This window comes from Carcharodon carcharias, chromosome 18, assembly GCF_017639515.1.
Source record: "Carcharodon carcharias isolate sCarCar2 chromosome 18, sCarCar2.pri, whole genome shotgun sequence".
Lineage (NCBI taxonomy): Eukaryota > Metazoa > Chordata > Chondrichthyes > Lamniformes > Lamnidae > Carcharodon > Carcharodon carcharias.
In genome coordinates, this window is record NC_054484.1 from 9,158,084 (window position 1) to 9,180,175 (window position 22,092).

At 49.0% G+C, this 22,092-nt stretch overlaps 1 protein-coding gene across 4 annotated transcripts in view; it reads left to right on the forward strand.

The window, feature by feature from the left end:
• Positions 1-22,092, forward strand: part of robo1 (roundabout, axon guidance receptor, homolog 1 (Drosophila)) — a 439,384-nt gene that overhangs the window by 284,842 nt on the left and 132,450 nt on the right. For 2 of the 4 annotated variants that reach the window (XM_041211417.1, XM_041211420.1), the window contains exons 6-8: positions 4,254-4,381; positions 16,709-16,720; positions 21,001-21,125. In XM_041211417.1, coding sequence (XP_041067351.1) covers positions 4,254-4,381; positions 16,709-16,720; positions 21,001-21,125 — 265 coding nt within the window. The remainder of the gene's footprint in view (positions 1-4,253; positions 4,382-16,708; positions 16,721-21,000; positions 21,126-22,092) is intronic. The other 2 variants (XM_041211419.1, XM_041211421.1) reach the window with 1 other exon arrangement.

Below are 22,092 nucleotides of genomic sequence, written 5' to 3' on the forward strand. Positions count from 1 at the left end.
CTGCTCTCTGATTTATCTGTGCAAGCAAACGCTGCCTTGGTTTCATGTCTCATCCAAAAGACAGCACCTCTGACACTGCAGCACTCCCTCTGTCCTGACCCTCTGACACTGCAGCATTCCCTCAGTCCTGACCCTCTGACACTGCAGCGCCCCTTCAGTACTGACCCTCTGACAGTGCAGCACGCCCTCAATACTGACCCTCTGACAGTGTAGCACCCCCTCAGTCATGAACCTCTGACAGTGCTGCACTCCCTCAGTACTACCTCTCTAACAGTGCCACATTCCTTCAATTCTGACCCTCCAACAGTGCAGCACTCCCTCAGTACTGACCCTCTGACAGTGCAGCACTCCCTCAGTACTACCCCTCTGACTGTGCCACGTTCTTTCAATTCTGATCCTCCAACAGTGCAGAACTCCCTCAGTACTGCCCCTCTGACAGTGCCACATTCCTTCAATTCTGATCCTCCAACAGTGCAGCACTCCCTCAGTTCTCCCCCTGCAACAGTTCAGCACTCCCTCAATGGTGACCCTTGTTTGGAGGTGGTGGTTGGGCTGACAGATGTAGGAAGTGTTAAGTTATGTGGTACGGATATCATGCATGAGGGGCAGGCATGATGAACTCGCTCGTCTTTTCCTGATTGTCAGTTTTCTTTGCAAATCATTGTGGTTTCTGGTGAAGGAGGAGGTGATTTGCCCCTCGAGTCTAAGTAACCTCTCTTGAAGAGCTATTCTCATAGCTCTTTCCCCTTTCGGGTCCTTGGGTCAGTGAGTGAGACCCTCACTCTTGTGCCAGCAAAGTTCTGGGTCCCACTCCAGAGACTTGAGCACAAAATTTTAGCTGGCACCCCCAGTGTAGTACTGAGGGAACATAAGAACATAAGAAATAGGAACAGGATTAGACCATTCAGCACCTCGAGCCTGCTCCGCCATTCAATAAGATCATGGCTGATCTTCTTGTCTTTCGATTTCCACTTTCCCCTCTAACCTTGATAACTTTTGATTCCCGTGCCTAACAAGAATCTATCTACCTCTGCCTTAAAAATGTACAATGACCCCGCCTCCACCACCTTCTGAGGCAGAGAGTTCCAAAGTCACACAACCTTCTGACTGAAAAAAGTTCTCCTCATCTCTGTCCTAAAAGGGCGACCCCTAATTTTAAAACAGTGCCCACTAGTTCTGGATTCACCCACAAGAGGAAACATCCTTTTGATGCCCATCTTGTCAAAGCAGTTCAGGATCTTGTACACTTCAATCAAATCACCCCTCACTCTTCTAAACTCCAATGGAAACAAGTCCAGTCTGTCCAACCTTTCCTCATAAGACAGCCCATTCATTCCAGGTATCCGTCTAGTAAACCTCCTTTGAACCGCCTCCAATGCATTTACATCCATCCTTAAATAAGGAGACCAAAACTGCGCGCAGTATTCGAGATGTGATCCCACCAATGCCCTGTATAACTGAAGCATAACATCCTTACTTTTATGTTCAGTCCCTCTCATAATAAAGGATAGCATTCCATTAGCCTTCTTAATTACTTCTGTACCTACATACTTTTTGTGACTCATGTACTAGAACACCTAGAGCCCTCTGCACCTCAGAATTATGCAGCCATTCTCCATTTAAGCAATACTCTATTTTTTGTTCTTCCTGCCAAAGTGAACAACTTCACATTTTCCCACATTAAATTCCATTTGCCAGATCTTTGCCCACTCACTCAATCTATCTCTATCCATCTTCAACCTCCTCATGTCCTCTTCACAAGATACTTTCCAACCTATCTTTGTGTCATCTGCAAATTTAGCTACCATGTCTTCACTCCCCTCACCTAAGTCATTGATGTAAACTGTAAAAAGTTGGGGCCCCAAAATAGACCCTTGTGGAACTCCACTCGTCACATCCTACCAATCAGAAAAAGACCTATTTATGCATACTCTCTGCTTTCTGCCTGTAGCCATTCTTCTATCCATGCTAATATGTTACCCCCTACACCATGCGATTCTATTTTCCATAATAATCTTTGATGTGGCACCTTACCAAATGCCTTCTGGAAATCCAAGTACAGTACGTCTACAGGCTCCCCTTTATCCACTGTGCATGTTACTCCTTCAAACAACTCCGATAAATTGGTTAAACATGATTTTCCTTTTATAAAACCCATGCTGACTCTTTCCAATTGCCTTGAGCTCTTCCAAGTGCCCAGCTATAACCTCCTTAATGATCGATTCTAATAACATCCCCACGACCGACGTCAAGCTAACTGGCCTGTAGTTTCCTGTTTTCTGCCTCCCTCCCTTCTTGAATAGAGGGATCATATTTGTGACTTTCCAGTCTGATGGAACCTTTCCAGAATCTAGCGAATTTTGGAAAATTAACACCAGCGCATTAACTACCTCATGAACCACATCTTTTAAGGCCCTAGGATGTAGTCCATCAGGACCTGGAGACTTGCCAGCCCGCAGCTCCATCAATTTGCTTAGTACCATTTCCCCAGTGATTACAATTTCACCAAGTTCCTCTCTCCCTTTCACCTTCTGATTTGCAGCTATTACTGGAATATTTTTTGTATCCTCTATACGGAACACAGAAGCTAAATATTTGTTCATTTCCTCCACCACTTCCTTATGATCTACTATTAACTCCCCACTGTCATTCTCTGGAGGACCAACACTCACTTTAATTACTCTTTTCCTTTTTAAATGCCTGTAGAAACTCTTGCTATCCGTTTTTACATTTCTAACTGGGGAAAGTGGGGGTGTACCATAGGGACACTGGGTTTACACCTGAACCGTGCTGGGATGAGTGTCCTCGCAAATCGTACAACTAGGGAAGCAGAGAAGGCTTTAAACAAAACAAGAGGGGTGAGGGATCAAGCTTAGGTAGAGATAACAATTCAAAGTGTAGAGTTAAGGCAGGGGAGCTAAATAGTAATATGAGAATGGCAGCAAGGGACAGAGAGAAAAAAACTTGAACCTCTTTCCTAGTTCTACCTATGTCATTGGTACCTACATGGACCACGACAACTAGATCCTCTGCCTCCTGCTGCAAGTTCCTCTCCAACCCTGAGCAGATATCCCGAACCCTGGCACCGGGCAGGCAACACAGCCATCTGGACTCTCGATCTGCTATAGAGAACAGTGTCAATCCCCCTCACTATACCATCCCTACTACCACTACATTTCTTTATGCCCCTCCTGCTTGAACGGCTTCCTATACCACAGTGCCATGGCCAGCCAGCTCCTCCACCTTGCACACTTCGCTTTCATCCACACAGGTTGTGAGCATCTCAAACCTGTTTGACAATTGCAAAGCCTGAGGCTCCTCCCCTACTGTCTGCTCGGTCCCATTACCTGCCTCACTGACAGTCACATCCTCCTGTCCCTCACCGCTGACCAAAACAGATGTCCCTCTTCTATGAGGTGTGACTGTCTTCTGGAACAAAGTATCCAGGCATTTCTCTCCCTCCCTTATGTTGCGTAGTGTCTGCATTTTGGCTTCCAGATCAATAATCCTGATTCAGAATTCCTCATGCTGCTTACAGTTCCTGCAGACGTGTTTGCCATGGATCACCTTGGTGTCCAAAAGCTCCTACATTAAAATCTCACTGCTGCAACATAACACCTGTACCGCCATTCTAATTTGTGTTATTTAGTTAATTTACTTTAATTACTTTCTTCCAAAGCATGCTACAATTTACTGTGTGCTGCACTGTCAGAGGTGCCAACTCTCATATGAGACATCAAAACAAGACCGTGTGTGCCCTCTGGGGTGGGTGGTCAAGATCACACAGCACTATATTGAGGGAGAGCAGGGCAATTCTCCCCAGTGTCCTGGCCAATATTAATCTGTCAATATCACAAAAACAGGTTACACTTGGTAGAGCACTGCTGTCAATGGGATCTTGCTATGCGCAAATTGGCTTCATTACAACATTGACTACACTTCCGAAGTACCTCATTCGCTGAAAAGTGCTTTGGGATGTCCTCACATTGTGAATGGCTCTATAGAAATGCAGGTTATTTCTGTTTCTTATCGTGGGCCCCTTGAGAGGTGCATCCACACACCCCCACCCCCCCACCCCCTATCGCCCCTACTCCTTCCTGTGACTGTTCGGTGATCTACTCTGCCTCCTATCCGCCCTTCCCCCCCTGCCTCCCCCCCCATCTGAGTGTCTTCCACATGAGAGGTGTTGTTGGAATGTGAAGTGTTGCATTGTCTCTGTACCCACTGGTAATCTGTCTCAATCCATCCCGCAGGTCTGAAATCCAGGGGGGCAACACGTTGGTCATTCGACATGTCACAGCGGCTGATGTGGGGACCTACACCTGTGTGGCTGAGAACATGGTGGGGAAAACCGAGGCATCAGTCACACTGACGGTGCATGGTGAGTGCTGCATAAGTGCTCGAGCAATCGTACAGAGAGAGGGGACGTGAGAGGAGGAAGTAAGGGAAAGAGGGAGAGCTAGTGAGACAGAAGGAGCAAGAGGGAGAGAGAAAGAGAGAGACAGATGCTACAAGGGACAAGAAAGAGGGAAACAGAAGAAGAACTGTGGAGAAAGCAAGGGAGAGAGAGTCAGAGAAAGAGAGAGCAAGGAGGAGAGGGAGAGAGAGAGAGACAAGATGACAGCTCGGGAGAAAGCATGATGAGGGGAGAGGGAGTGAGGGAGCAACAGAAGGACAGAGAATGAGAGGGGAAGAAAGGCTTAAGAGAGAGAAAGTAAGGGAGAGAGGGAGAGACAGAGAGGGAGAGAGAGTGAAAAGAGGTACAGAAAAAGAGACAGACACAGAGAAAACAGGAGAGACAGCGACAGAGTGAGAGAAAGCGGCAGAGAGCGAGAGAAACACACAAAGAGGGGGCTGGGCTGATCCCTAAACTGTCATAACCTTGATCCCCCCCCCACCCCTCCCCCCCTCCCACTGTAAGTGCTGATAAAAGATTAGAGATTCTTATCAATGGCAGGCTGAGTCTGGCTACATCCTTCTCTGCTTGCTGTCCTGTAATCAACTCCTACTTATCACAGATACTAATCAGTTCTGATTGTAGGTGTGATCTCATTCAATATCCACGCAGGACTCTTGACAGACTCTTGACATTCTGTCCTGTTCTCTCTGCCTGCCTTTGTGTGCACCTCTGCTTGCATGTGTGTTTTTGTGTGCGTGTTTGTTTGAATGTGTGTTTTTGTGTGCGTGTTTGTTTACATTTGTGTTTTTGTGTGTGTGTTTGTTTACATGTGTGTTTTTGTGTGCGTGTTTGTTTGCACGTGTGTTTTTGTGTGCGTGTTTGTTTGAATGTGTGTTTTTGTGTGCGTGTTTGTTTGAATGTGTGTTTTTGTGTGCGTGTTTGTTTGAATGTGTGTTTTTGTGTGCGTGTTTGTTTGAATGTGTGTTTTTGTGTGCGTGTTTGTTTACATGTGTGTTTTTGTGTGCGTGTTTGTTTGCGTGTGTGTTTTTGTGTGCGTGTTTGTTTGCACGTGTGTTTTTGTGTGTGTTTTTGTGTGCGTGTTTGTTTGCACGTGTGTTTTTGTGTGCGTGTTTGTTTGCACGTGTGTTTTTTTGTGCGTGTTTGCATGTGTGTTTTTGTGTGCGTGTTTGTTTGCATGTGTGTTTTTTTGTGCGTTTGTTTGCATGTGTGTTTTTGTGTGCGTGTTTGTTTACATGTGTGTTTTTGTGTGCGTGTTTGTTTACATGTATGTTTTTGTGTGCGTGTTTGTTTACATGTGTGTTTTTGTGTGCGTGTTTGTTTGCATGTGTGTTTTTGTGTGCGTGTTTGTTTACATGTATGTTTTTGTGTGCGTGTTTGTTTACATGTGTGTTTTTGTGTGCGTGTTTGTTTGCATGTGTGTTTTTGTGTGCGTGTTTGTTTACATGTATGTTTTTGTGTGCGTGTTTGTTTACATGTATGTTTTTGTGTGCGTGTTTGTTTACATGTGTGTTTTTGTGTGCGTGTTTGTTTACATGTGTGTTTTTGTGTGCGTGTTTGTTTGCATGTGTGTTTTTGTGTGCGTGTTTGTTTACATGTATGTTTTTGTGTGCGTATTTGTTTACATGTGTGCGCAACAGGAATCTAAAAAGAAAAAGCCTGGCATTTAAGCCCCTTTTCACGGCCAACAGACACCTCAAAGTGTTTTTCAGCCAATGAAGCATTTTTTGAAGAACAGTCAGTGTCGTAATGTAGGAACGGCGGCAGCCAGTTTGTGCACAGCAAGATCCCACAAACTGCCATGCAGTAATGACCAGATAATCTGTTTTTGTGATGTTAATGGGGGGGGGGGTGGTGGGGTGGGGGGGTGTCAGTATTGGCCAGGGCACCGGAGAGAACTAAAATAAATATACTGCGGATGCTGGAAATCTGAAATAAAAACAGAAAGTGCTGGAAATATTCAGCAGGTCCGGCAGCGTCTGTGGTGAGAAACAGAGTTTAACATTTCGAGTTGAATATGACTCTTCTTCAGAACTGAAGGAAGGTAGAAACGTGGCTTGATGTTCGATGTTGGAATCATGGTCCGGGGGTAGAAAGGAAGAAGTGTCTGAGAGTTGGTGCTTGGCTTCTGCGGGGTAGAGGTTGTTATGCCAGACAACAACAGCACCACCCTTTTCAGCAGGTTTCCTAACAAAGGCAGGGTTATACTTGACCACCTTGGCTCTCATGCCCACATGTCTGTCCTTGACCTGCTGCATTGTTCCAGTGAAGCCCAACGCAAACTGGAGGAACAGCACCTCATCTTCCGACTAGGCACTTTACAGCCTTCCGGACTGAATATTGAGTTCAACAACTTCAGATCATGAGCTCTGTCCTCCATTTTGATTCTTTTTTTCGCCATGCGCCAGTCTGTATCTAGTTTCCATGTTTTTGCTTTCAGGCAGAGCTGTTCATTGTTCTGCCATTCACACGCACTCTGGATAAATGCTTTGTTTCTTTACCGCAACCATTACCACTCCCTTTGCCCTTTGTTCCATGACATCTTTGTTGTTTTTATATCTCGCTCCCTCTACCCTATCCCGGAACCTCCTTTTTATTGCTCCTCCCACTCTCCCCTTTCAACAGTGTAAAAACCATCTCCCTGCAGAGGATAGACAGGGCCACAAACTGACATCTCTTCCAAAAGATGGCACCTCTAACAGTGCAGCACTTCCTCAGAATTGCACTGCAGTGTCAGCCTAGATTTTTGTGCTCAAGTCCTGGAATTGGGACTTCTTAACCCACAACTTTCTGCCTCAAGAGGCGAGAGTGAACACAAGTAAACAAGAATTAGGAGGAGACGTGGTCCATACAGCCTGTGGAGCCTGCTCCGTCATTGAATATGATCATGGCTGATCTGTGCTACCCACTGAGCCACAGCTGGACTATGTGTTGGTCCGTACACATTTGTATGTGTATTCATGGGTGTATCTGCGTGAATGGGCAGAATTTTACAGCCCTATTTCAGCGGGGAAGGGGCTGTAAAATGCGGCGAGACATTCTAAACCCCGTTGACTTCAGCGGAAATGTAAAAATCCCACTGTCATAAAATTCTGCCCTATATGTTTGTGGGCGCATGTCTGTGTGCACCTCTGTGCGTGTGTCTACACTTGCGCATGTGTCAAATACACCACTGACATGAAACCCTTGGGCTCAGTGAATCGACCATTCGTCAGGCACCCCCCCCACCCCACACTGATGCACTAGAAACCACTCTTGAATTGTGTCACTCCAACGAGATGTTGGAGCACCTCTGACAGTGGTTCTGTCTGCTGAACCGAAGGGGCAGCATTGGCGGGGAGTAGCCCTGTATGATTAGCTGGCTGTGTTCTGGAAGTGGCAGTAATGTGGACGTGGTACATGACTAGCAATCGCGGATCGTGAGTTCAGATCCTACCAGAGCATTACAATGTAATTGAAATCATTCAGACTGGTAGCTTGATAGAAAACTTCCAGATTGGTGTAAAAACCCAATTGCAGTAAAGTCTAGACATAAAGTTGTGGTTACGCACCTGAAAATTGCAACTCCGAGTGAATCATTATTTCCCATAGGAATCAATGTTAGGTTCAGAACTTGAGTATTGCTGAAAAAAAGACATGTCAAAGTTTTTTATCTTGCACTCATCAGGACTCTTTGCAAGAATACTGACATAGTGGGAAAACAACAATTTATACTGTATGTGAAGAGAATGCTAATTGGTTGACAAGTAGACTCTTGATTGGCAGAGATGTTAGTTGCCAATCAGCTGCCCATATCCTAACTTGCACCAAGCCGCATTCCCCTATCACCCCTGTGCTCGCTAACCTACATTGGCTCCTGGTAAAGCAACACCTCAATTTTAAAATTGTTTTCAAGTCCCTCCATTGCCTCACCCCTCCCTCTCTCTGCAATATCCTCCAGCCTGACAATGCTCTGAGATATCTGTGCTGATTTAATTCTAGTCTCTTAAATATCCCCCAAATTTAATCGCTCCGTCAGTGGCAGCCATGCCTTCAGCTGCCTGGAATTCCTAAACTCTGGAATACTCTGCCTACAGCTCCTCACCATTCTATCCCTCTCTCCTCCTTTAAAATCCAGCTCTTTGACCAAGCTTTGGTCATCTGCCCTAATATCTCCTTATGTGATTCAGTGTCAAAACTTGCTTCGTAATGCCCTTGTGAAGTGCCTGTATTATAGTGAAGGCGCTATATAAATGCATGTTGTTGTTGTTGACTCTTGTCCTATAATATGTGCTTGGCCCTTCGGAGCAGGTTAGCAAGTCAAGCCAAACATTGAAAATTCACTCTCGGGATGTGTGAGCATCACTGGCAAGGTCAGCATTTATTGCCTGTTCCTAATCAGGATAACCAGCTACGCCGGATTTCCTGGGATAGTCCCATAGCCCAGGCTTTAGTCCTGCGCCTCGAGTCAGCCCTTCCTCGAGTTCTGCTTTAACTCGTTCCAGCGTTGGGCCCTAAATATTCTTTCCTCATCTCTCTGCATGCGTCTGATCCGGAACTTACTTCTGCTGTTTCTGTGCCTGTATCTTACCGGGCACCATGCAGTTTGAGTTTGGGATGTGCAGCCCAGCACCTCCTCCAGCTCTTACAACTCTGGACTGCCCTTCTTACTCTGGCAGCAGCCCCCCCACACCAACACCTCCCCCCACACCAACACCTCCCCCCCACCAACAACATCTCCCCCCCACCACCAACACCTCCCCCCACACCAACACCTCCCCCCCAACATCAACATCCCCCCACACTAACACCTCCCCCCACACCAACACCTCCTCCCATACCATCAACACCTCCCCCCCATACCAACACCTCCCCCCAACACCAACACCTCCCCCCACACCAACACCTCCCCCCCACACCAACACCTCCCCCCTCACACCAACACCTCCCCCCACACCAACACCTCCCCCCACACCAACACCTACCCCCCACACCAACACCTCCCCCCACACCAATACCTCCCTCCCACACCAACACCTCCCCCCACACCAATACCTCCCCCCCACACCAACACCTCCCCCCACACCAATACCTCCCTCCCACACCAACACCTCCCCCCCACACCAACACCTCCCCCCACACCAACACCTCCCCCCCACACCAACACCTCCCCCCTCACACCAACACCTCCCCCCACACCAACACCTCCCCCCACACCAACACCTACCCCCCACACCAACACCTCCCCCCACACCAATACCTCCCTCCCACACCAACACCTCCCCCCACACCAATACCTCCCCCCCACACCAACACCTCCCCCCACACCAACACCTCCCCCCCACACCAACACCTCCCCCCCACACCAACACCTCCCCCCACACCAACACCTCCCCCCACACCAATACCTCCCCCCACACCAACACCTCCCCCCACACCAACACCTCCCCCCACCACCAACAACTCCCCCCCACACCAACACCTTTCCCCCCACACCAACACCTCCCCCCACACCAACACCTCCCCCAACATCAACACCTCTCCCCCCACACCAACACCTCCCCCCACACCAACACCTCCCCCCACACCAATACCTCCCCCCCACACCAACACCTCCCCCCACACCAACACCTCCCCCCACACCAATACCTCCCCCCCACACCAACACCTCCCCCCACACCAACACCTCTCCCCCCCACACCACCAACACCTCCCCCCACACCAACACCTCCCCCCACACCAACACCTCCCCCCACACCAACACCTTCCCCCCACCACCAATACCTCCCCCCACACCAACACCTCCCCCCACACCAATACCTCCCCCCCACACCAACACCTCCCCCCACACCAACACCTCCCCCTACACCAACACCTCCCCCCACACCAACACCTCCTCCCACACCAATACCTCCCCCCACACCAACACCTCCTCCCACACCATCAACATCTCCCCCCAACACCAACACCTCCCCCACACCAACACCTCCTCCCACACCATCAACATCTCCCCCCCACACCAACACCTCCTCCCCCCACACCAACACCTCCTCCCACACCAACACCTCCCCCCACACCAATACCTCCCCACCACACCAACACCTCCCCCCACACCAACACCTCCCCCCCCACACCACCAACACCTCCCCCCACACCAACACCTCCCCCATCACACCACCAACACCTCCCCCCACACCAACACCTCCCCCCACACCAACACCTTCCCCCCACCACCAATACCTCCCCCCACACCAATACCTCACCACCACACCAACACCTCCCCCCACACCAACACCTTCCCCCCACACCAACACCTCCTCCCACACCAATACCTCCCCCCACACCAACACCTCCTCCCACACCATCAACATCTCCCCCCCACACCAACACCTCCCCCCACACCAACACCTCCTCCCACACCATCAACATCTCCCCCCCACACCAACACCTCCCCCCACACCAACACCTCCCCCCCACACCAACACCTCCCCCCACACCAACACCTCCCCCCACACCAACACCTCCCCCCACACCAACACCTCTCCCCCCCACACCACCAACACCTCCCCCCACACCAACACCTCCCCCCCCACACCACCAACACCTCCCCCCACACCAACACCTCCCCCCACACCAACACCTTCCCCTCACCACCAATACCTCCCCCCACACCAACACTTCCCCCCACACCAATACCTCCCCCCCACACCAATACCTCCCCCCACACCAACACCTCCCCCTACACCAACACCTCCCCCTACACCAACACCTCCCCCCACACCAACACCTCCCCCCACACCATCAACATCTCCCCCCAACACCAACACCTCCCCCCACACCAACACCTCCTCCCACACCATCAACATCTCCCCCCCACACCAACACCTCCTCCCCCCACACCAACACCTCCTCCCACACCAACACCTCCCCCCACACCAATACCTCCCCACCACACCAACACCTCCCCCCACACCAACACCTCCCCCCTACACCACCAACACCTACCTCCACACCAACACCTCCCCCCACACCAACACCTCCCCCCTCACACCACCACCTCCCCCCACACCAACACCTCCCCCCACACCAACACCTTCCCCCCACCACCAATACCTCCCCCACACCAATACCTCCCCACCACACCAACACCTCCCCCCACACCAACACCTTCCCCCCACACCAACACCTCCTCCCACACCAATACCTCCCCCCACACCAACACCTCTTCCCACACCATCAACATCTCCCCCCCACACCAACACCTCCCCCCACACCAACACCTCCTCCCACACCATCAACATCTCCCCCCCACACCAACACCTCCCCCCACACCAACACCTCCCCCCCACACCAACACCTCCCCCCAACACCAACACCTCCTCCCACACCAACACCTCCCCCCCACACCAACACCTCCCACCACACCAACACCGCCCCCCACACCAACACCTCCTCCCCCACCATCAACATCTCCCCCCCACCACCAACACCTCCCCCCACACCAACACCTCCCCCCACACCAACACCTCTTCCCCCACCATCAACATCTCCCCCCAACACCAACACCTCTCCCCCCGACACCAACACCTCCCCCCCCAACACCAACACCTCCCCTCCACCACCAACACCTCCCCCGCCACCAATACCTCCCCCCCACCACGAACACCACCTCCCCCACTTCCACCACCAACACCTTCCCCCCCGCCACCAATACTCCCAGGCTGCACCCCCCCCCCACCCCCCCTCACCCCATCAACACCCTTTTCCTTCTAGATTGCTGGAGGCTCTGGGTTTGGGAGTTGATGCCAAAGAATTGTAGTTGTGAAACAATCTCTCCACAGGCTTTAAGGAGAAGGCTCACCACCACCACCTCAGCGCAACTAGGTATGGGGAATACATGCTGGTCTGGCCACCATTGCCCACATCCAAGAACAACAACATCTTTCATTTATATAGCAACTCTAACACAATAAAACATCCCAATGTGCTTCACAGGAACGCTTTACAAGCAAAACTTGCCACTGAGCCATACCAAGACTGGTGACCAGATAGGTTTGATAAGTGCCTTAAAGGAGGAGAGAGAGAGAGAGAGAGAGAATTGGAGAAGTTTAGGGAGGGAATTCCAGAGCTTCTGGCCCAGAGAACTGCTGCTGCTGTTAAACTAGGCCCAGGCCTGCATCCCAAGCCATTTGATTTTGAATTTAGGCTTTCCTCTCAGCCTGAAAAAAAGTTGTAACATTAGGTAAAACTGTTCTATTCCCTTGCTGTTCCCGAGATTTATTTGTGTGTTTATTTATAGCTTCCTCTATTCCTCTCAAAGGAAATGAGACATAACAAAGTTTGACTGACTGATAACTTTGACCCTTAAGAATACTCAAGGATTTAAGATCAAAGCCGATAGGGATTGAGGTACAAACACATAAACAATTCATTCCATTCCTGGGAGCTGACATGAAAATATTCACCATTTACCGTCACCACACCTTCTGCGGTGTTACGTTCACAGTTTCGTAGACCGTGTGTTGCCTCACTGAGAACAAATGTGCCTCGATTGAGAGGTCACAGGCTTCTCCACAAATACTGGGAAGAGTGGTGCTGTGATTATGTTACTGGACCTGTCATCCAGATGCCTGCGCTCATGATCCAGAGAGTGTGACGGGCAGTTTGAGAATTTGGACACATTTTAAATTCACCTTCAGCTCTCCTCTCAAGGCAGCTGGTTGCCTCTCCTGGGTAAAGAAGCAGAATTTGGAGACTCTTGCTGAATTAGCCAGGTTGATTGGAGTATATTGGGGGTGGGGGGTTGGGGGGGGTGGCGGTGTGGGGTGGGGGCAGGGGGTGGTTACTGTGGCTCTCATCAGTTCCCAGTTAAAAGTCCTGCTTTTGGAGGAGGACAAGAGGGAGTCATTAGAGCATCATTCAACGATAAAAGACCAGGTTCCATTTAGTTTACCTTCTACCCTCCTGGCAGTTACATGATACAATGATAATGGAAAATAGCTAACAGCTACACGAACAACCAATTTAGGATAATCAGTCAACTCATAATGTGGCTCATTTGCTCTTGCCGGAAGCGACAGACATTCATACGCAGGGACCCGTTCTCTGCAAACAAAAGGAATATGTTCAAGCCTGTGCCTTTTTTGAATTGCCTGGGAGCATGGGGAGCTCAGAATTCCCCATGGCTTTCTCCACAGCAACGCCTCAGCCAATCAGAGTCGATTTTCCACCAATCAGCACCCTTTTCTTCTGTAGTATAAATTGTTGTGATCATTTGAAATTTGGCATTCTTGCATTTGTCCTGATGAGTGCAAGACGAAGAGCTTCAGCAACATGGCTCTGTTTTCAGCGATAATGGAGTTGCCGGTTAATCACAGCGATCAGGCTCCATTGGTTAGTTTACAACAGACCCAGACAGGAGATGAGAAAGACCCCAGTTATGGAGACACTTGGGAACTGGGTAGAGAAGCAGAACTTGGCGACCGTTCACCCTTTCACCCATTCCTCCCAAACACTCACCATGTCACGTCTCATTTCACTAACATACTACATCCCAATACATTACTTTCTGCGTGAAAAATTTCTAATGATGGATGGCTGCTTAACCCATTTTAGCCCATCTGCCTCTTTCAAACCACAGCCAGAGTCAGTCTCAGTTTGCTCTATTAAGCTGCTCAGAGTTGGTGAAGTATAGCTACACATTGTGTTGTTCATGACAATTGTTGATCCACTGCATGAGGTGCCTTTTTTTCCCCCACCATTCATTTTTTAATAATCATCGTTGAGCCCCTCCTTTGTCCCAGAGACTAAAGGCTCCGCTATGCGTGTGTTATGGAGCTGTGATTGTCCCCGATCTTAGTCAGGGTGGTTGCTGGGAGGACTGCAGGTGGGTGTCAACTTCCCTGGGTTGTGGTTGGGGGCAAAACCCCTGGGATACGGCAGAAGGAGGTCAACTTATTCCTGGCATCCAAGATGGAACCGTCTTGGAACAAAACATACACGCAAATATCAAGCGCGCATTCTAAATCAAAACGTGTGCAAACACAAAACACACACACGCACGCAAATGCAAAACGTACAGCAGTAAAACACACATACGCAAAGGCAGACAAACGATACCTACCCAGCTTTTGCACATGAGGATGCAGATACACAAACACAGAGCACACAAATAAAGACACAGGCACAACATGCACCTACGTACAGCTCCACAGAAAGAGAAGCACTGTTAAATTCATCAAACTGCAATCATTAGGCCTGATGGATGCAGCCAATTTATGTCTATTCTTCAGTGACAATGAGATTGCAAGCCTTCAAACCAGGTTACTGAAATGAGCTGCATGTTTATCAGATTGCTGCAACCTCAGAGAGATGCTTGTATCAACTGTAGCTTTGCAGGGCATGTTGTAGCTGGCCCGAAAAGACATCGATCAAAAGGGATTGAGGGCTCGTTATTCTAAGTGCTACAAACAGTGCGTGGCCAGTGAAAGAAAGGGCACCTCTGTCTCACAACCATTAAAGTTACCCTTTTGATTTTTTTTTTGTTTGATCTGCTCGTGCCGCTTCTTGCTTGCCTAATTATACATGGCCGAGCTCCAGCCTGTGAAAGCACGCGTTGCCTGTAAACCCTTGACTGTCTCAACTCCATTGAGGGCCAGGCATCTCAGTCCTGTCTGCAACCTTACACTGCTCAGCTCCCGTGTCCAGGACGCAGAAACAAAATTGGCTCAAGATCCGCAAATAGTTTTCCAACTCCACACTAAACTAAACGGAATGTGACTCAGTGGAGCACAAGCTAGCTGAGCTTTCGAAGTGGGAAAAAGGGAATGCTCGGTGTAAAATAAATCAGTCAGCAAACCTTTTTCAGGAACGATTGCAAGTTCCAGTTGTGTTTTATACTGTCTCTCCCTCTCTCCCCTACTGGTTCTCGCACCCCTCACCCTGGAGTCTCGCTAGGATTACAGATCAGGAACAAGCCACCCTACTTGGTTTTCCTTCCTATCTGAACCTGAGTAGGATGTTTGCGTAAAAAGGAACATCAAACGGGGGAGAGGCCATTCAGCCCCTTGAACCGGTTCTGCCCCACCATTCAATCATCGTGGCTGATCTGTATCCCAAGTCTATTCACACCCCTTGGTTCCATAACCCTTAATACCCTCACCTAAACAATGATCTATCAATAAGATAAAAGCAAAATACAGTGGATGCTGGAAACCTGAAATAAAAACAGAAAATGCTAGAAAAATTCTGACAGCATCTGTGGATAGAGAAACACAGTTAACATTTCGAGTCCGTGTGACTCTTCTTCAGAGCTAAAGAGAAGTAGAAGATCTATCAATCTCAGTTTTAAAATGTTCAGTTGACCCCCCAGCCTCAACAGCATTGTTGGGGAGAGAGTTCCGGATTTCCACCCCCCTTTGTGTGAAAAAGTGCTTCCTAACATCACCCCCCAAACAACCTGTCTCTAATTTTACGAAGCTGCCCCCCCCCCCACAACACCTCCCCAACCCCGATTAATTCTGGGCTCCACCCCAACAGAGGAAATAATTTCTCCCCCTTTCCCTATCAAACCCTTTACTCATCTTAAACACTCCAATCAGATTGCCCCTTAGTCTTCCGTACTCAAGGGAATGAATATTTATCAAACCTGTTATACAGGTATCGTTCTGGTGAATCTGCACTGCACCTCCATTCCCCCACCCCCACCCAGGGTTATATATACCCTTCCTGAAGTATGTTGTCTAGAGTGGAATGTAGACCATTAGATAACTCTTGTTCAGGCTGCACAGAAGCTGACAATGGGAATTGATGGCTTTGGTCAACTGTCCAATTACTATTAAGTGAGGGATTGAGTGTGAGGTCAAATCCTACGTTTGAGATCTTTGCAGCTTTAATTTAAATCAGTAACAGTGACCACAAAGCAGCCAGGTAGTTAAAAAAAAAACAACTGCTTCACTATTGTCCCTTTAGGCAGGGTGGGGCGGGGGGGGAATGAAAATCTGCCAGTCTGACTCTTTCTCAGCCTATATGTGACTCCAGAACTCCAGTCCCACAGCAACATGGTGGACTCTTAATGGCCCCCCCATGAAGAGATACAGTGTTGTGTCCAACTCATTCAGAAATAAAGCCCACCACCACCTTGGCAAAGGCAAATGGGCAATGCCAGCCCGGGTGGAGAATGCGAGATGTACATCACGTGTAAAAGTTTGCATAAAGTGGCACAGCTCTTATCTTTTTGCATTGTTGTTGATACTGTTGTGATTCATCCTGTTGTTTCATTTATTCATTTTTACCTGTTCTGTTTTGTTCTAGTTGGGTCAGTTGGTAAGTTGAAATCTCATCTGCCATTCTCTGCACTTCATGCTGACCGGGAACCCCAGTCACCGTGTCACACTCATCCAAACCTTCCATCCTTCATCAACCAACCAACCAACCAACCAACCCGCTTACTTGGTTCTGTTGTCCCTGGCAACATGCGGGAACCAACAGGAAGTGTTGTTATTTTTTCTTAAAAAAAAACTGAGAGGGGAGTATGAGTAATGTTGTTCAGAGTGATAAGGTAAAAATATGTCTTACATCACTGAGAGAGAGAGAGAAAAAAAAACAAATTTCTCCACAGGTTTCAACATGGAATGAGGTAATTGAAGTTGTTCAACAAGACTTTGCAGTGCTGAGTAGGCGTGAGGTTGGCGACTGCCCAATCTACAGGGAAGGAACTCAAATGTTTCTTGAGAGGGATAGATGCTTAACTGGCCTGGTCCCTAACATGAAAAGAAAGCAAAAACTTGCATTTATGTAGCACCTTTCATGGCATCTCAATGAGTTTTACAGCCAGTAAAATACTTTTGAAGTGTAGTCACTGATGTGAGAAGTGCAGCAATCAGTTTGCGCACAGCAAGCTCCCACAAATAGCAACGAGATAAATGATCAGATGATCGATTTGTTAGTGATGATGGTTGAGAGCTAAATATTGGTCCAGGGCACTAGGGGAAAAGTTTCCTGCCTTTCTTTGAAATATTGCCAATGGGGATCTTTTGCATCCGCCAGAGAGAGCCTCAGTTTAAAGTCTTGATAAGGGATATGGTGCCTCTGACAGTGCAGCACTCCCCCATTATTGCACTGGGGAGTGCCAGCCTGGATTTTTGTGCTCAAGTTTCTGGAGTGGGTTTTTTAACCCACAGCTTCCTGACTCACAGCCACAGCTGGTGCCTACTACTGTCGGGATGTTGGGTGAGGAATGGGTCAGAGCTTGTCTCTCCTGTGCTCCCTTCCTGGGGTAAAATGACAGGCACACATATACACACACGTATGCGTGCACACATACATTTGCAAACACAAATACGCATTGCATATATACACATACACACACAGACATTTACACACACACCCATGCACGCACGCTGTTATGACCGATGCAGCTGGTAAAACAGTTATTTAAAAATCCCAGAGGGAAACTTTAAACAACTGTCATAACCAATAATTTTAAGTGTCATGTTTGAGCTGCAACTCTAAATTCAGGAATCAGACCATCAGTTCTCGAGGTTTACATTAAACTAAATGAAACATTTTATTAATTTACACAAGTTAAAATATATATACACATGACTACAAATTACTACTATCATAACTTTTAACAAATTCCCAAACTAATCTCCATTAAGGCAACAGCAATCCAAAGAATGAACCAAACACCAGGCAAAGCATTTTCACCGTACAAATTCAAAATGAGGTTCTTTTCACTTTGGTTCCTGTGGTGCCAGTTGGAGGCTTACAGCTGCCTTTTCATCTCATGTTGCCTCTGCTCTGCACACCCAGAACGGTTGACTTGTTATACCTACCACTACCCATTGAATGTAAACTCTCATTGTCTCACCAGTCTCTTTGAGCTTCCCTTTTACCAATGAAACCCCTTTCATAGAACCGATTTTATTAGTAATACTAAAAATGCTTGGTATCTGCGGGATGGGTGTCCATTTTCACCCTACTCTACTCAAAAAATGCAAATGCACTATTTCTCATACATATCAAAACTAGTACACATCAAAGCACCCAGACTAGCTGGCTTTAATCCAATTAAGACACACCCACAGGCTAAACCTCTATTTTAAAAGAAAAATATTTTCCAAAATATTATATATATTAATAGCTTCATGACACACACACACACACATACGTGTACACACATGCATGCGCACACATACATTTGCAAACACACATACGTATTACACATATACACACACACACACACAAACACACTGAAAACTGAGGTGTGGAAGATGATGGCAGCTAACGGTATTTACAGAATAGTTCACACCACCAGTAAGGAACATTGGAACAAAGGACCTAACAAGTATAAGAGCAGGAAGACAGCTTTCAGCCCCTTTTGAATATGAGTTGAAGTAGGAATTACAAATTAACCTGGTTTAATTCCAGTCTGGTGACTGTAGGGTTTTGTTGTGAGTCCTGTCATCAACTTTGCCAAACTCAACACAGTCCCAACGTAACATGGGACCTAATTCCTGCACCTAAAGAGTTCATGAATAAACTTTTATGGCAATTGGCAACAGAACATGAAGAAACACATTTTTCTGCAGTTAGTTGTTGTGATCTGGAATGCGCTGCCCAAAAGGGCACTGGATGCAGATTCAACTGGAACTTTCAAAAGGGAATTGGACAATAAACAAGAAGGGGAAAAATTTACAGGAGGATGGAGAAAGCTGGGGATGATTGGATAGCTCTGTCAAAGAGCCAGCACAGGGACAATGGGCCAAATAGTCTCTTTCTGTACAGTATGATTCTACATACATGGCAGATGCAGAAAAACCATTGATTTTGCTGCTCAGGTTTGGAACATTCTAACTCCTACCTGAGTTCTGCTGGTCTGGGTGAAATACTGAAGGGACGTCCAGAGTCCAAACAGTTTATAAACAGTAATTTCCTCCAGGACTAAAGGCTGGAAGTCAGGACATGGAACTGTGTGTGTGTGTGTGTGTGTGTGTGTGTGTGTGTGTGTGTGTGTGTGTGTGTGTGTGTGTGTGTGTGTGTGTGTGTGTGTGTGTGTGCGTGTGTGTGTATCTGACTGCATTTGTGCTGTGTGTCAATGTGTGTGCATATGAGTGTGCGTGTGTGTATGAGATTGAGTGTGTGTGTGTGTAATTGCGTGTTTGTTTGTGTGTTTGCATATGCATGCATGTGTGTGTGAGATTGAATGTGTGTGAGCGCCATAAGACATAGAAGCAGAAATTAGGCCTTTCAGCCCATCAAGTCTGCTCCGCCATTTAATCAAGGCTGATAAGTTTCTCAACCCCATTCTCCTGCCTTCTCCCCGTAACCTTTGTGTGTGTGTGTGTGTGTGTGTGTATGTGTGTGTGTGTGTTTCCCCTGATAGAATTATTGAATAATAAATCACAGAAGGAGGCCATTCAGCCCACTGAGTCTACGCCAGCTCTTTCAAAGAACAATCGACTTAGTCCCACTCCCTTCTTTCCCCATATTTTTTCCTCCTTCAAGTATTTACGCATTACTGAAGGATTAGAGTGAATCTGCATCCACTATTCCAGATCCCAAACACCCATGTGAAAATGTTTTGCTCATGTCATCTCTGATTCTTTTGCCAATCACTGCTGGTCCTGCCGAGGTCAATGGACTTGCTGCATATTCTGGCTCCCCACCCCCACCCCCCGCCCGCTGTGACGGGGGCTGTAAAATTCCACCCAGTTTCTCGTCCTTTACTCCATATAAATCTTGCATGACTTTAAACGCCTCTACCAAATCTCTTCTTTGGCTTTCCATCGGCCTCAGGTTTTCCAGCCTCTCCACACCATTGAAGCCCCTCATCCCTTCATAATAATCATCCCTGATTAATACCTTACCCTAATCCTTCATGTGCCCAAGAATTGGACACAATACTGGGGCTGTGCCTGACCTAGTGACAGTCTTACAATAAACTCTTGTCTGCTTCTGGCTTAGTTAATATCCTGCAGCGCTCACATTGTTGAGACCACCTCTGTGGAACCCACAGGATTACTGTGCAGCTATATCTCCTTTTTTTCAAGTACTTAAGATTCTCTGAGGTTTTCTTCATTGGGGAATTAACTTTTTAAAAGTAAAATTGGATATCTAAACGTTGGAGTTCGGGACCCCATGTAAATTAAATTTAAGGAAAGAAGCAGTGGAATTATCTGCGTTGTTTCTGGATGATGTCACGTGTAGACAAACCAGCAAGGGTATCTCAGTAAATGAGGAGAAATTTTTTTAACAGAGTGGGTTGCTGTGATCTGGAAATGCGCTGCCTGAAAGGGCAGTGGAAGCAAGTTCAATAGGAACTATCAAAAAGGGAATTGGATAAATACTTGAAGCAGGTAATTTTTCAGAGCTAAGAGGAAAGAGCGGGGGGAGCGGGATTCATTGGGTAGATCTTCTGAAGAGCTGGCACCAGCTGGAGGGGCCGAAGGTCCTCCTTCAGTACAGTAAGGTCCTATGAACCGTCCAAAGGGGGTGGCACAGCCACGATGGGTTGAATGGTCTTGTGATTTTTATGTTGTAACCTTTGGCGGAGCCTGTGGTAACCGTTCTGTTTGTTTCTCCCTTCCCGCCCTCATCAGCTCCGCCGCAGTTTGCGGTGAAACCCCGGGACCAGATGGTGGCAGTCGGCCGGACGGTCACCTTCACCTGCGAGGCAACTGGGAACCCCCAGCCCGCCATTTTCTGGCAGAGGGAGGGCAGCCAGGTGGGTGCACAATGGAGGCTTCCTGGCGCTGGGGAGGGGTGTTCATGACTTTGGGTGGGTGGGTGTTAATTGTACCTGGAACTATCCGGCGATGCATGGCGGGGGGAGGGGCGTGGGGGTGGAGGTGGGGGTGGTGGTGGTGGTGGGGGTGGTGGGGGTGGGGGTGTGGGGGTGGTGGCGGTGTGGGGGTGGTGGTGCTGGGGGTGGGGGTGGTGGGGGTGGTGGTGGGGGTGGTGGAGGTGGGGATGGGGGTGTGGGGGTGTGGGGGGTGGTGGGGGTGGGAGTGTGGGGGTGGTGGTGGTGTGGGGGTGGGGGTGCTGTGGGTGGGGGTGGTAGGGGTGGTGGTGGGGGTGGTGGAGGTGGGGGTGGGGGTGATGGGTGTGGGGGTGGTGGGGGTGGTGGTGGGGGTGGTGGGGGTGGGAGTGGGGGTGGTGGGGGTGGTGGTGGGGTGGTGGAGGTGGGGGTGATGGGTGTGGGGGTGGTGGGGGTGGGGGTGGTGGGGGTGGTGGCGGTGTGGGGGTGGGGGTGCTGTGGGTGGGGGTGGTGGTGGTGGTGCTGGGGGTGGGGGTGGTGGGGGTGATGGGTGTGGGGGTGGTGGGGTTGGGGGTGGTGGGGGGTGGTGGAGGTGGGGGTGATGGGTGTGGGGGTGGTGGAGGTGGGGGTGATGGGTGTGGGGGTGGTGGGGGTGGGGGTGGTGGGGGTGGTGGCGGTGTGGGGGTGGGGGTGCTGTGGGTGGGGGTGGTGGGGGTGGGTGTGGTGGGGGTGGGGATGGGGATGAGGGTGGTGGGGGTGGGGGTTTTGGTGGGGGTGGTGGGGGTGGTGGAGGTGGGGGTGGGGGTGTGGGGGTGTGGGTGTGGTGGTGGGGGTGGGGGTGGGGGTGTGGGGGTGGTGGTGGTGTGGGGGTGGGGGTGGTGGGGGTGGGGGTGGTGGTGCTGAGGGTGGTGGGGGTGGGGGTGATGGGTGTGGG